This window comes from Pezoporus flaviventris, unplaced genomic scaffold (assembly GCF_033815535.1).
Source record: "Pezoporus flaviventris isolate CSIRO_AGI_PZ_B2104156 unplaced genomic scaffold, CSIRO_AGI_Pfla_v1 ptg000015l, whole genome shotgun sequence".
In the NCBI taxonomy this organism is placed as follows: Eukaryota; Metazoa; Chordata; class Aves; order Psittaciformes; family Psittacidae; genus Pezoporus; species Pezoporus flaviventris.
Window position 1 is genome coordinate 28,825,276 of NW_026892563.1, and position 15,606 is coordinate 28,840,881.

Consider the following 15,606-nt stretch of genomic DNA (forward strand, 5'->3'; position numbering starts at 1 on the left):
CATGCTGCATAAGCCTGCATACCTCCCTTCCTTCAGACATGAGCGCTGCATCCCCACATGGGGATGGGGCTACAACTGTAGGGATGCCACATCATGGCAGGGAAGAGCTGTGAAACAGGCACTCAAGTCTTTGTGTTCTCCTATCCTAGACTGGTGTTAATACAGTTACTGGGGTGAGCAAGCAGGAACAAGAGAAAGTGGTATATTGAATCTCACGTGTCATGTAAAGGGAAGAAATGGATTACTGATTACAGGTTTGAAGACATCCTAATAATTTCTTGCACCAAGAGAGCTGTGTCCTCTGGGCAATGCAATTTTTATCTGCTTCTGCAATGCAGTGCCACGTATGTTCTTATCAATTACTGCTAATTGAGGCAGAAAGTGATCTAAAGATACTTGTGAATGGACTCTCTTCTTATCAGAGACCAGAATTTTCAAAGAACCTAACTGTTGTGGGAGCATGTATTCCATTGATATACAATAAAAACTTTTAAGTCACTGAGCTGCTTCTGAAAATCCTGTTTGTGAATCTTTAGGATACAGCTGCAGCAGGGTATGATGGCTAAACCTGAAAGCCCTGCCATGCCCACCACAACTATCCACATGCAGAGATGCAGAAAGGACTGTGTATGTTGCAGACTTGTGGAGAACATGCAGACTGCAGGCAGCCTGGCAGCTCTTCCTCCCTGCTTGTTACAAGTTGTTCCTTTTTGGGCTCAAGATGACCATCCAGAACAGAAGCAAGGATGATGGAAATCTTTGCTAATGAACATTTGCACATACAAACATAGCCAAAAGTAACAACCTGTAAGTGGCTGGGCATCTGTCAGTGATGATTAATATATCCATTCACAGATAAACCCAAACTGAATGTGGCCAGGTGCTGTCCTCTTAGGTGGGAATGATGAGACCTTGATCGAAGGTTCCTCTTTCTCAGTCTTAACAGGAGTTACTATCATTTAGTGTTAGCACTATGCTACCTACACATTAAACTTCATAGGCAAGCCTTATCATAGTATGTATTTTTGGCAAGACAATGAAGCCCCCCTAATTTCATATTAAATCTTTTAATGTCAATGACAGTTTCATCTAAATATGCTAATAGTATCCCCTAAAAATCCTATATAGAGCAAAAGGATTTCCCAGATCTGCTGCCATCAGCAAAAATGTAAGGAGTTTAAGGGCTTGCATTGCCCATGGGTGAGTGTTGAAGAAGTCGATGTGTGTCAGCCTATGCTAAGACACAGACTTGTGTTAGCGTAAGTGGGGCCATGGCAAAGCTAACAGAACTAACAAAATAAATAAAGTGCATCTAAACAAGTGTCTTAATATCAGATTTATGTAAGTAACAGTTATTGAGACATATGCTGTCTATGACACCTAGGAAACCAGTCTTATTTAGCTGAGTCTCCAAACAAACAGAACATTATCTTAGCACCAACTTATTTGTAATGCAACTATGTGGCTGATAGAGGCAGGGTAAAATTGTTCCCACAGTGAATCATTTCCACACCAGCATTTCTACACAGACACCAGGTAAGGCAGCCTGTCCAAGGTAAGGACTGAGATGAAATACAGTGCCTGTCCCTCCCCACTAGCACAGTGGAACTAGATGCATGCCAATATGCTTGGAGAGGATGCACCTTGTTACTTTTACAGTTAAATGACAAATTTATATTAAAACAGTTCATTTGTTTCAGTGTTAATGTGCAGTGCTTAATCTGCATTGCTGGTATTTAGACAGATTGCTAAACTCAGACCTGCTTTAGGTATTTGAAGAACACTATGTGCACTGTTTTCAGCTTAACTCTGCACATTCTCTCTATTGTGGGTTTTTACTGGCAAGTTAAGAAAACACACTAAACACCATGTATTTCCACAAGCAGTGGGATTAAAAAGCCTGGTTTCCAATGGACATGTGTTCCGCAGTCCAGATGCCCCAGTGTGATAAACACCCCTCATGGAGCCACAGCTCTGGCTCCTGTGCTTGCTCACTATACCACATTTCCCTACCTGCCTGGCTCTGCAAAAGATGAGACAGACCATGGTCAGGTGCACTGGCTGCACAACCACGGATTCTTGGAATGGAAAACAATAACCAATGCCTAAGAGGTACCATTAATTTAGATTTCTCTTTTATCCCAGCTGATTGGGATTGCTGATTTTTATGAGACTGAAAGGAACTTCCCATCTTTAAGATTACGATCTGTCTGTCAAATTTAGCTGAAATTGGTCAAATGGGTTTTGAAATTATTGTGGAGAAGAGAGCAAAGAGATGTTGTATAAATGACAATGAAAGTCTTATTTCTGTGAAAAGGATAAAAGCAAGCTTACCAAGTTGGTACAGAATGTATCAGAGACTGTAAACCAAGCTCTTCTGGTGAACATTCAAAACTGTTATGTAGAGAACTAACAGAGGGAAGCATGGGCAGATGGTGTACAGTGATGGCAATTCTGTCACTATCTCTGTTCATCAGATTCAGTTAAAATATTAAACAGAAGCAAAATTGAAAGAGTGAAACCTAATGATCCCACAGCCTCTCCAGGGAGAGGAGATATCTAGTCCAACCCTCAGCTAAGGCAGGGCCACGTAGAGCAGGTTTCACAGGAAAGCATCCAAGCAAGCTTTGAATGTCTCCGGAGAGGGAGACTCCACAACCCCCTTGGCAGCCTGTTCCAGTTCTCTGCTACCCTCAAAGTGAAGATGCTGAGATGAAACTTCTTGTGCCTTAGTTTATGGCCATTGCTCCTCATCCTGTCACTGGGCACCACTGAAAAGAGTCTGGCACGGTCCTCCTGGCACCTGCCTTTGAGATACTGATCTGTATTGATGAGATCCCCTCTCAGTCTCCTCCAGACTAACCAGGCCCAGCTCCTGCAATCTCTCCTCATAAGGGAGATGCTCCAGACCCATGATCATCCCCGTGGCCCTCCGCTGGACCCTCTCCAGTATCTCCTTGTCTTTCTATACTGAGGAGCCCAGAACTGCACACAGTACTCCAGATGGTGTCTCACAGGTGTTGAGTAGATGGGGAGAATCACCTCCCTCGACCTGTTGGACACACTCCTCCCAGTGCACCCCAGGATACTATTTGCCCTCTTGGCCACAAGGGCATACTGCTGGCTCATCAGTATGAGCCAACTGATCATCCAGCAATACTCCCAGGTCCCTCTCAGCTGAACTGCTCTCTAGGAGGTCAGCCCCCACCCTGTACTGGTAATTGGGGTTCTTCCTTCCCAAATGGAGGACCCTACACTTGCCTTATAATGCAGTGTATCAAAGATGTACACATATAGCAGGAAGGATTCTTTTCCTTTGAAAGATTGCCAAGGAATACATTTTCTGTACTCATACATGGTTTAATTTGCTTTGGGCTAACAGTGTGTTTGAAGAGAACTGAGATTATGTAACAAACACAGGAGTACAGATAGTCCTTTCTATCAGAGGGATTTGATTTCCAGTCACTTTTAAGTTTCATTGTCTTGGAGGTGTTTTGAACAACTGCCACACAGATGAAAAGGCAGCCTTTAGCATGGCTTCTCACAGGTTTACAGTGCAAGTATGGGGTCAGCACAAGATCAAGATCTACATCCACTTTCTTGGACTACACACAGATAACCACTGTAGCCACACACTTCTGAGGTAGCCTCGTTCGAAAATCAATACCAAGTTCATCAGTATTATCACTACGTTATGAGTATGGTTAACCACATCCACAATGCCTAAAATGATTGCTTACATCCTGAAAGTGACTTTGCCTCTCAAATGGCTAGAAATAGAGCATAGATGACTATCCCAGATGGAGACAGCCCTTGCTGCCTATTGGCAGTGAAGACTTTGAAAGACATGCTAGCCTGATGCACTAAATTAAAATGTCAGATATTTGCCTGAGCTGCCATCAGTCTCCCTTTTACTCTTAAGTCAATTATACTAGTAGTTATTTGTGCTTTCCAAGTACCCATCCAGAACACGTGAGCAGCTGCTGGACTCACACTGCACACACCTCAGTGGGTATATAATGGGTACACAGTGGGTATATACATGCTATGAGCATCAGGTATCTTCTTCAGTGGAAAGGTAGACAGGACTTTTGGTACCTGTGGCTGTTGTGCAAGCCACACAGTGGGAAAGCTGAATGGTAGACAAAGGAACCTGGATGAGCTGCATCTCACTTATGTTTAGATGACTCATTAGTCAACAAATTATCATAAATTATATATTCTTACTGGTATTACAGTAAGTGGAATTAGACACCTCAGTCCCTTAAAGCCTGGATGGGGGAAGCTGCCTGCATTGAGAAACAGTTCAATACCTCTGTACTCTGGCCCTAGGCTCCCTTAATAATTTTTTAAGGTGAATGAGGCTTATCCTCCACCAGTTACGTATCATCATTGGCATGACTTCAATTGTTGTATTGTACACTCACAGTCACCCCACCCTTCAGTTTGCCTCTTTATGCACCTTTGTGTTAGGATAAACTGGGAGAGGCAGTTTAATTGGGGAAGAAAGTTCACAATCGAGGAAGGAGTTCACAAGTCTGCTCTCTGCCTCTAGACAAAGAGCAGCAACCGATGTCAAAGCCTCCTGGTCATCTGGCTTGTCTTTCTGGCTGTGAGGGGAGTGGCAGACCACAGAAGCAACACTTCGTAAGAGACTGAGGAAAGGAACTTGTGAAGCAGCCATTCAGCTAAAATCAATTACCGGGCCACCTAGAGCTTACAAGGAAGAACACCTTGAGGGGAAACAAAGGAGAGACGAGGAGAACAGCAATGAAAAGACTTTGGCTGTTTGTTTTCAGTGCAAGTGAGTACTAATTTGGTTGTGTCCTCAAGGGCTGGGTAGGAGGAAACAACACTACAATGGAGTGCTCTAACGGACTTTGTGTGCTTCTTTTTCTGTTTAGTGACAGTTCCTTCATGTTTATGATCAAGCAGGGTTGTTTACTGTCTCTGAGCATCCAGACTCACAGGCATTTCCTAAAGCTGCAAGACAGCGTTAGGAACAGGAAAAGAATGCCACTCTTCATGAGGCTGGGAAGTATCTTTTAAAAAAGTTTTAACAGTTTTTGTTAAATACAGGAACTTCCTCAGCTGGGAGTGGAAAAGCCCTTGAGTTTTATTATTTTACAATTAAATCTGCATGTACCATACATTTCCATAGCCTAAACCCTGTTGTTTATATGTACTCTGATACAACTTGCAATCTCCGTATATTATTCATGTCAAGGGGATACACAATAATCCCTACTAACACATATAAATCAGCCAGCTTGCCCTTGATCACATATTTGCCTTTTCTCATTCTGTGTTTCAGAGCCTGTGGACTCAGTTCCACTGCTTCTTAACCTGTTTTGTCTTCTCATACTATGCTCCTATACCTTCTTCCAGGCTTCAAAGCTACACGTATGGAAACAGCTTGTTTTTTTTAACTAAAAACCTGAAAACCTCACTTCAGTAAGAGCCACAAGAATGAAATTCACAAAGTTTAACACAATTAGAAAAAGTGGATGTGCTCCATAAGCAACAAATGTTACTTTGCTCATGATTTGATGATCAATATGTAAACTGTGTAACACCACTGGTGGTCATTCTCCTTTTTAATTATTCTCCCCTTTCATGCTATCCAAAATACAGATGGGAAACTTTTCAGAGCAGAAACGTGTATGTTGGGTGAAGCTCTTCTTGCCTGTTTGGGCAGGACTAAAATGGACATAATTCAGTGTTAAAATACTAGCCTGTGAAAAAATTTTGAAGGTAGATTCCTGCAATTCCTGCATTGCACTGGAGTGGAGAAACAGCACAAGACACGGCAGTGCAGCTGAGAAGCCAGAGCTGCCCTGAATTGGCTGCATCAGGGTCTCTGCACAGGCTGACTTCTGCTGATCAGCCTTTGACTGCAGTTGTGTGCATAACTGGTGCTGTGAACTCCTTGCTCTTCACGGACATTGTTAATCAAACAAAATATTTACTTTTACTGCAAATTTCACATTTAAGATGTTTCCCCTCTCCCACTTTGGAACTGAATTTCAGCTAAATGCTGAGATTAAGTATTGAGGAATTAAAAGTCAAAGCATTTCCTTGTAAAAAACATCTCCACATTTCCTACTTTTCTCACTTGCTCAATCTACCAAGACAAATGAGCAATAACAATTTTGTTTGATCAGAATATCATTTTTGTTAGTGAACAAAATATCTTTCTCATTGTTTCCAGTTTATTAATTGCCCTTGGCACTAATTACACTTAGTAAGAAAAGTGTAAGGAGACAGGTCACTTTAATTTTCTTCTTCCTTTGTACAAGTATAAATGTTTAAGTTGAGCAGAGGGAGATAAACCTTTCTCCATTTCTTACAATGTTATAAACGTACTGATAATCTAAGGCTCAAATGTAGGTGATGCCATCCCTCTAGTACTACATAGGCTATTCGTCCTCTCTCCTATCCTGAAATTTTCAGAATTGGCCTGCCCCTTCCTTCAGCCATACTTCAAATAGATTTTGTTTCCTGTCAGAAAACAAACCAAAACTACCCATACAACCAACCCCTGCAGAATAAAGCCCTATTTTTGGACATTCTGACTAAGACCAGCTGCCTGTTGGTGGCTTTATGAGGAAGTGAAATGTAGTGAGAAGGAGAAAGGAGGAAATTGGTGTGAGTAAATGGCATCCCAGACTGCAACCGTGCAGCTTCCCCAAAGCCAGGACCCTTAATGAGGGAGGAGTGGGAGCCAGAAAGATTTAGTTAAAAATCAGATCATCAGAAGTCAGGCACTGGGGTGACAGCAACACATTAATAAGCAGTCTCACTTGTATGGGCTGCATCTGTTGTATGTGGTGTTCGGTTCAGCTGCTCCCTGACTCTGCACTGAAGACATGTTTGGAAAAAAACAAAGGCCTCATTTATGGTAGGATTTGACTCACCCAGTCAGAAGAAGGAAGAGCACTTGTGAGGGGAAACCTTAGGGTTGGGCCATCTTTTCTTTGCCTCAGGGCTGAGTTAGTAACTGGTCAGTAAATCCCAGCCTGGTGGAACCAGTTTCTGAGTGAGGGAAGGGTCAGGGAATGGTTTTCGCTCCATCTCCTAGTACAGACAGTAATCCTTTTCAGCTAATGCAGGAAAGTGTTTCTATCCAGTCCTGACAGGTTAGAAAGCTTTCTAATTCGAAGGCATGATGAGAACATCAACAGTTAGAAAGAGCTCTGCGGGCTACGCAAACATGGGTGCTGCACTGGATGCTCCAAAGCAGTGAAAGACCGGGGAGTGGCTGCAATAAAACCATATTAGCAATACTTTGCCCTGCTGGTTTCCTTCTCATAGCTGTCAGCAGCTGTAAACAAATTAATCCCAGAGAGAACAGAAACCACTACCACCATGGCACAGAGGAAGAGACTAAAACACATGCATAACTAATGAAATGCGCAAGACCACAGAGTAACTCAGTTATGGGACAGGGAATGCAGAAAAATGGGAACTTTGGCTAAAAGCAGATCCTCATGCCAATCATCCCATTGTACCCTTTGTAATTACCTGCATTGCTACCAGCAGTGACAACAAAACCTTTCGGGTCCCTACACTGTTGTTTTCTAATGGACACTACCGTTCACTACTGCTCTTGATTGCAGTCAAGGATCTGGTAATGCCCAACTTGCCAATGGCTTACTCACCTAATGCATGTGGCTGTGGTATTTTCTTGTCAAAAAAAAAAAAAAGTATTCGCAATCAGTTTGCAGCTCCAGGTGGAATCCAGACATCCTCTGCTCTCACTCTTGCACATTTCCTCATGGATCTAATCTGGAGACAGATGCGGCAGAATGAGGATGCAAAGCTTGCTAGATGGCAACTTTCCAGTCCAGTCCTCTCTGGGGAACACCGACTCAGCCTGGTTCTCTCAGAAGCATGCTTCCCCACCACATAAAGCATGGCCCTCTTGGGAAGAGCATAGAGCTCTACCCTCCTCCACTTTCTGCCTTACTGGACCATGTTTGTCTTTAACACAGGTGTGCCTCTGAGCAGTGCTCTTTCCTTTGTCCCTGCACTCCCTGTACCTAGTTTCAGACTTATTTTTTCAAATGATTCAGTTTTGTGCCAAAAAATGAAAACAAACCAAAACACAACAACTAACCAACCATACACACATAACAAAAACTGCAGGGAGAAAGCAGGTGGTTTTAAATGTGGGTTCCCACAGGCATGAACATCATCTAGGGCAGGGACAGAGGTAAACCTCCAGCTGAATTTTGAGAATACCTAAGGCCTGCCGCTAGTTTAGGTATGATGAATTAAGCATCAAGTCAAACAGAATAAAGCATACAAGAAACACCTGCCCTACCTGTGCCCTGCATACTTCACCAGGGCACAGATGGATTCCTCTGCTATTCAAGTCTCAGCTGTTCCTGTGCTCTACAGTTCTGAAGAAAGGTGACTACTCCCCTACTCATTTTTAAAAACTAATAGCTGTTCTTCTGTTTCTTTCAAGCTCTCATTACTTTTCTAGGTTTTTCTCTTTTCAGGGCATTACATGAACAGGCCTTGATCCCTTAGCACAAAACATCACTTGTCTATGGACTTGGATTGTAGCAAGTTCTTTGACAGCTTTACTGATCCCTGAAATTCAACAATACAAATCTGTTAGTTTAGCCTGAATCCTTAAGACTGCTTGATGCACTTGTATTATCTGTTTATCTGTGTACATTTAGAACTGTCAAAGGATATCAGACACATTGAAAGAGTACTCAGGAAAAAAAAAAAACAAATGAAACAAAACATCTTTATAAACTCCATGGCAAAGTATGTCCAGGTAAAGAAGAGGGGAGAAAGGAATGGGAAGTAGTTTAGCTCTTACCCACCCTGTGGAGCAGCTTCCTACAATCAGCCCCAGCCAACATCACCTCTTGCTTAGTGGGGAATGTCATAGATGACAGAGGGGATGTGGTGTTATTGTGGCATGTAACAAAAACAAAGAGACAAAATGTGGAATGCAGACACCATTAATTTTTGCTGAGTGCAGCATTTATTCTCTTCCCAGTTCTGGTGACTGCACATGCCCTCACTGTGGAAGCACCTGCCAAGGAAACACAAGTGGCACAAGGGAACAATGTTACCCTCTGCTGCCAGTTCAAAACCGAAGCTTCCATTGACTCAGGAGACATTGTCGTCTGGAGAAAACTCAACAGTGTGGTAAACTATAATAGTGTGGTAAACTGCATAAAGAAACATGATAGGGCACAGAGGAGGGGTGGCTGGGAGGGGAGATGGAAGCAGGACTCAAGAGTGGGCATGTGTGCTGGGAAAAGAAAAAAAGATTCCTTCAAGACTCTCCTTAATCTCAGAACTATGCAAACAGAAACTCTGATTTGAGAAGCAATATATCCATCCATGGGCTAATCCATTGAGTTAGATAGCAGGCTCACACAGAAGAAACTAAGACTGCTAATTTCCCTTCCTTCTCTCTCAGGATGATGCTGTCACTAGGTATTTTGATGGACTTGTCCAGTATGGCAAGGGCTACGAAAACCGCATACAGTTCAGCGGTGATGTAAACGCAGGAGACGTGAGTATCACCATCAACGCAGTGACCATGGCAGACAACGGCACATATGTGTGCAGCGTGCGGCTGAGGAATGACCCCCCCCGGCAGATCACAACCTTGGCTCTTTTCGTCCTTGGTAAGCATGATGGAGGCAACAGACATTAGACACATTAGACAGAACTATCCTCCACTTTCCCAGGAAGTCCTCATCCACAATTCTTTGGTCTTTTCCCACTACTATGGAAGTAGGTTGGAATGCTTGTAGCATCCAAATCCTTTAGATACCTGACTGCAGAAAATAGGCTTTAGAGTTGTATGGTTCACTTTTCTAGCAACCCTTGTCTCATTACAGGGCATTTCTCATTCTCCCTATGGCTTGTCACACTCCAGTTATCAAAGGATGAGTTACCCAACACTATTGGACATATCCCAAATAGCATCTTACAATTCCTTCTTGGATGATTACTGCCAAGAAGAGAGAAACAGATATATTTTCACTCCAGTTCCTTTGAAAAGAAGGTGGCAGGTGCAATACCAACCTCTGTTTAGCAAGAATAAAACACACAAGTGCAGGAGATGGGTTGAAACCAAAAAATACTTCTGATTAATAAAATTAATTCTTTTTTTCTTTCTTAAGTTGCACCATCCAAGCCAGAATGCAAGGTTTTGGGGACAGCAGAATATGGACAGACAATCAATCTGACCTGCAATTCTCATGAGGGCTCCCCAAAGCCCAGATATACCTGGCAAAGCTTCAATGTACAAAATGACCCCCGTGCACTACAAACAACAGAAGGTATGAGAAACTCAAACACATCACCTGTCTGAGATATTTGTAGATCAGGGCTGGAAAAAAATTGAAATGTAAATACAAAAACACACTTAAGGATTTTTTTTAGGAAGTTCTCTGACCAGGATTTTGAAAAGTTGTCCTTTTGATGTAAGACACACTCACAAGTTACTTAGCAGGGAGAAAGGACTGTCACCTGAAGTAACAATGGTCAGTAAGGTTTTCACTTCAGCTCTCATCTGGTGAGAAACCTGGTGTCCTGGGTTCAGCAGTAGCAGTCATGTTTCTCCTCCTTGGTAGCTGGTGCAGTGCAGTGTTTTGACTTTCAGCTCGGGAACAGAGCTGATAGAGATGTTTTGGTTTGGCCAAGGACTTTGTGAGCCTCATGTTCTGCCAGGGAGGAGGGGAAGCTGGGAGGAAGCAGAGACAGGACACCTGACCCAAACTGACCAAAGAGGTATTCCATACCACAGCACGTCATGCCCAGGATGTAACTGGGAGTTAGCCAGAAGGGCTGGGAGACTGCAGGGTTGGAGGAGGTATCGGTTGGAGCTTGGTCGGGCCTGGGGGGCGAGTTATCGGTCAGCGGGTGGTGAGGTGTTGTATTCTCTTCCCTTGTTATTTCCTTTATCATTATTATCATTGGTGGTAGCAGTAGTGATCTGTGTTATACCTTAGTTACTAAACTGTTCTTATCTCAACCCGTGGGAGTTGCATTCTTTTGATTCTCCTCTTCGTCCCTCCGAGAGCAGGGGGAGGGCAAGAAAGGGGGGGAAGTGAGCGAACGAATTACCTGACTGGGTTTAAACCACGACACCTGGCTCACTCTGGAAGCAGCCAGAAATACTTCCTTCTCAATTGCTGGGTGTAAGAGCATAACATGAGGAATAACACTGAGGTTTCTAACTGGTGTGTCTGTATCTCAGCTTGCTTGACAATGACCAGGCAAAAGTAGCTTTCAGAGATGACTCCTCACATAGAGGAAAGTGGTATGAGAATCAGTTACACCTTCCTGCTTTGAGCATGAGAGAGGTTTCTGGCTTAGGACTGTCACAAAGGCCCAAATATTTAATTTGCTTTCATTTTAAATCAGAATCTGGGGAAAAAAAAAGTTGAAAACTGACTTTCCATGACAGGACCTTTGGTAGAACTATTCACACAGAAATGAGGGTTTAATTCTCTTTGAAGTGTAGTAGTGAAAGAGGACTAAGATTTATTCCTTTAAACAACTTTGTTTCTTCCTGATATAGTTCAGCACCAGAAAGACTAAGTATCTGAACCTACCCTTCCTGGTATAACTTACTGTAACATCACTATGTAAACTAAACATGATCATATTCAACTGTCTGTTCAACACAATAACCGATTCTTGCATAAATTATCCAAAATACCAACCACCACCAGGGACACAAGCCTCATTCATCTGACTGGCCGCTACGTGGTGCCAACGCATCACACACAGCCCTGAACACACCAGGATTTGTCGGTTTGTAGCAGCAGCTGCCTTTCTGCTTCTGTTCTTTCCTGGGACAGGGGTCTCTTCCATTTCCACCTCATTTTGCTCACCAGAGCACAAATGTCCAAGTAGTGTGCCGACTGTCCCCTTCTGCCCCAAGCTGGCTTGACACCCTACTGCCACTACAAGCGATTGATTGCTTTCTGTGCTAAACAAGTCCCAGTGCTCCAGAGTGTGCAGAAGGCCCTGAGGAGCCACTCCAAAGCTGGTAGTATCCGACCCACATTTTTCCCAATTTGACTCACCAATTACTTTTGATTTAATATGGGAGAATTTACAGTCCAGTTACAGGCTGCTGCTCTGAAAGCTATAAACCTCATACTGCACCCACAAAACAAAAAGGCAAGCAAGCACGGACCGTATTTAGAGATTAAAATAACTAACTCATCATGCAGTCTGTTACTTCTTGCTTTGCATGCTCTTTAACTATCTGGTGCTAGGTGCCAGCAGTGATGACAGAGAATCCCAGTCCCACAAGCTGGCTGGAAAGAAGTGAGATTACAGGGAAAACAAAACAGGAAAGTCACCAAAAAGTATTCAGAGCCTTTTGCTTTTAGAGCTTTTATCAAGTTCATCATGATGTAAAAGCATGTACTACACAGGCAAATGTCAGCTGGAGATGTAACAAACACAAACTGACTGCTTGAGCAGACAGCTAACCTTTAGCATGTGGTTCTGAGCTCTGTTAGGTTGTTCAGAAAGCATCAGTATCACAGCAATTTCATGTCATTGCATTTATTTTCCTTCGTTTACTTTTACAGCCTTCAGGGCCTCTCCCAGACCAGAAAACTATTTCAGCCACTGCTAAATAATTCAGATCTGAAGTCCCAGGAGTTGGAGGACTGAAGAGCTTTTTGTTCTTTTACAAGTTAATTCATCAGATGGCCAGTTCTCAAAGCTAGATGCTGGTTTCGGCCATCATATATTTCTCAGCAAACTCCAATGCAAATGAGCTTTCACTAAGCACACATACCTCTTCACCCTCCACCTACAACTTTCTTTCTAAAAGGAAAGTTTGAATGCCACACATTCCCTGTTATCAGCTCAAAACAGCACACTTCTGTTTGTCCTCCCACAAATCACACTAAAACCTAGCAATGAGCATGGCAGGCCCTGAGGAAGACAGAGCAATCCATCAGCTTTAATAACCTCTCATCACTCCAACTACCCTAGGCTGGAATTGAAAGGCTGCTGTCCCCTGCTTGCTTCCCTTAATTCTTCTCTTTTTTTTTTTGGACTGGATTTGTGTTTCACAACAGGGGAACAAATAACACTGAAGAACATCTCGGTGGATACCTCTGGCTTTTACATCTGCACTTCGACAAACATTGTGGGAAAGGAGTTTTGCAACATGACAGTTAGCGTAATGCCACGTAAGAGACAAGACTTGCTTACTGGAAGAGTGGTAGCAGAGAATGGATCCTAGCTAAGTGTCAAAAGATTAATGGAGGCAATGCAGTCAGAAGTATAAAATTCTCCTTTCTCTCTCTGAAAAAAAAGTACACTTTTTTACTTTTAAGTAAGATTCTCTGCATTGTTTTACTAATAGAGCAATCACTAACTCTAGGGTTAGTTCACAAATGACAAAAAAATGTGCACGGCGAGACAGGACTGAGCCCAAAGAGTCTGAAACTAAACTGTATCAAGAAGTACAGCAGTTGTTCAGATCCAGGGGCTCCTCCATATCACTATTTAACTAATTGCTCCTGCAGACTTAACCAGGTACCTAGTACAGAATGAATTCCAGTTGCTGTAGTCAAACAAACATGGCTTCTACTCAGTGTGTATCTGGTAGTGAGATCTGACCTCTGGTGGTGGGATTCGAAGTCCAACGATTGTGCTGATTGCTTTGATATTGTTCTCAGTGAAAAGCACTAATACTTTTCTTCCTGTTTAGCATCCACGAACATAGCTCTCTACGCTGGCATCACTGGTGGAGCTGTTGCTGCAATTACAGTTATTAGTATTTTAGTCTATTGCTGCTGCTGTCAGACAGAGAAGGAAAAGGACTATGAGATGACGTAAGTACTTTTCTCTAGAAAAACACATGTGAGGTATGAAGGATTCAGGTTCTCCCTCCACCCTCAACACAGAGTGGAAAGCAGAGGAGGAAGAAAGAAATCAAGGAAAGCATGCACTGCTTTCTCCTTTCAGTTTCTACCCTAGTAGCTCCCAGCTCTTCTCTTACAATATGCCCACTATTACCAGACATCTTTGTGGCCTCTGGGGTACAACCAAAACATTCAAACCTTGGAACTGAATTACCAAGCTAAATTCAGTCAAGCATGCACAGCTACTTGATAAGCAAAGCCCAGACTGTTTCTCATTTCCCTGAGCCCCTACAGCTGTCTCTGTCCTTGCTAGCCTCATACAGAACCAAGGTGATCTGTATTCAGAATTATCACTCCAAGACCGAAACATTTTGTTTATTCTCATGATGGAAACAGCCCATTGGAAGAAAAGTGGGATAAGAAAAGATACACCAGTCACTCTTTCTCTACATACATGCTATTAAAAAAAAAAACAGCAGTTCACGCACCTCTTGCATCACCAGTGAGACTTAATTTCTGGAGTTCAGTTTGGTACACTTCCAGGTCAGCTTGGGGCAGTCTAAAACCCTTCTAACACAAAACCTCTTCAGCAACATTTCTAGCTGATTTAAATTAACATCTCTATCCCTCAACGATATTTTAGGGAGCAAGAAGATAAAAATGAACACTCCAAGGTGATGCCTACAAGGCATGTGAGAGCAGAGGATGATGTTGAAGACAAATGAAGAAAGAAGCGGGAAGCCAGTGCCATCTTCAGGCTTTAATGAGGCACAGACACCACTGCAGAGGAGAAACCAATCCCTCTTTTTTACTGCAAGAAGATTTTTCGGAATAATAAGGTGAAAGCTGATGGCTCTGCCTTCCAAGTTCTGGAAGAGAATATTCTTGTCTCCCTGGAAAGAAGTGACTACATATAGTGAGTACCTAACCTCATAGCAGAAAATGCATTTGAGGCACGGTTTTATCCAGTCATCTAAAAATAACCAGTCTTCTAGACTTCCCATTCCTTCAAAAAAGAAGCCAGTCAGGTCTATTTGGAGAACAGAGTTGCTGCTGTATCCCCAGCTCCACAGAAGCTTTCAAAGTCACCAACAGGAAGTCATCAAGGAAAAGTGGTCTTGTTCATGGTGTTACACATGTGCAACAGCTTACAGCACTGCCCAGTACAGAAACTGTTTTATGCAGACTGAAGCAAGCTGATTTTTGACGGACATTTTATTGAATGTGTTCTCTGTATATATTATACATGCACACATAAATAAAAATAAGGAAACCATTCACAAATGACCAATGAAAGTCTCCTATTTTGGAACAACAATGCACACTAATGGAATGGATAAGTTAATAATTTAGATGAATTTGCAATTTAGCATTTCCTCCTGACTGTTGCATGGGCAAGTCAGTAATAATCCATTGATGCCACTTCTGAAAAAATGACAGTGTGAGAACATGTACGTGGCAAACAGATCTTCAATAAAAGGGGGTGTGGAGGGGTGGACAGATAACGACACACTGAGAAGAAGTACCATCTTATTCAAAATTGTAACAATTTAATCAGAAGCGCTGTATGTCCAAATGTTGAGAGTTAGTTTATCATTAGTTTATCATCTTTGGAACAGAATGGACTGTCTTCGTCCAAGAGATTGGCAAGATGGTATTAGAACAGCATTAAAGCTGTTTGAAAGCTTTTTGTTTATTTGGTTTGGGTTTTTTGTTTTGTTTT

At 42.6% G+C, this 15,606-nt stretch overlaps 1 protein-coding gene across 1 annotated transcript; it reads left to right on the forward strand.

The window, feature by feature from the left end:
- Positions 1–3,222: 3,222 nt before the first annotated feature.
- GPA33 (glycoprotein A33) lies at positions 3,223–15,160 on the forward strand. The gene is made up of 7 exons (XM_061453936.1): positions 3,223–4,804; positions 9,023–9,174; positions 9,452–9,662; positions 10,164–10,322; positions 13,092–13,205; positions 13,730–13,853; positions 14,527–15,160. Exons 1-7 carry the CDS (start codon positions 4,771–4,773, stop codon positions 14,606–14,608), a joined length of 876 nt encoding a protein of 291 aa, XP_061309920.1. The 5' UTR covers positions 3,223–4,770; the 3' UTR covers positions 14,609–15,160.
- Positions 15,161–15,606: the final 446 nt, after the last annotated feature.

Excerpts from the sequence above, each read along its gene's own strand:
- GPA33 (XM_061453936.1), top strand. The coding sequence starts at position 4,771 with ATGAAAAGACTTTGGCTGTTTGTTTTCAGTGCAA. Across the intron at positions 9,175-9,451 it reads GGAGAAAACTCAACAGTGTG|GATGATGCTGTCACTAGGTA; the intron begins GTAAACTATAAT and ends CTTCTCTCTCAG. Across the intron at positions 10,323-13,091 it reads TGCACTACAAACAACAGAAG|GGGAACAAATAACACTGAAG; the intron begins GTATGAGAAACT and ends GTTTCACAACAG.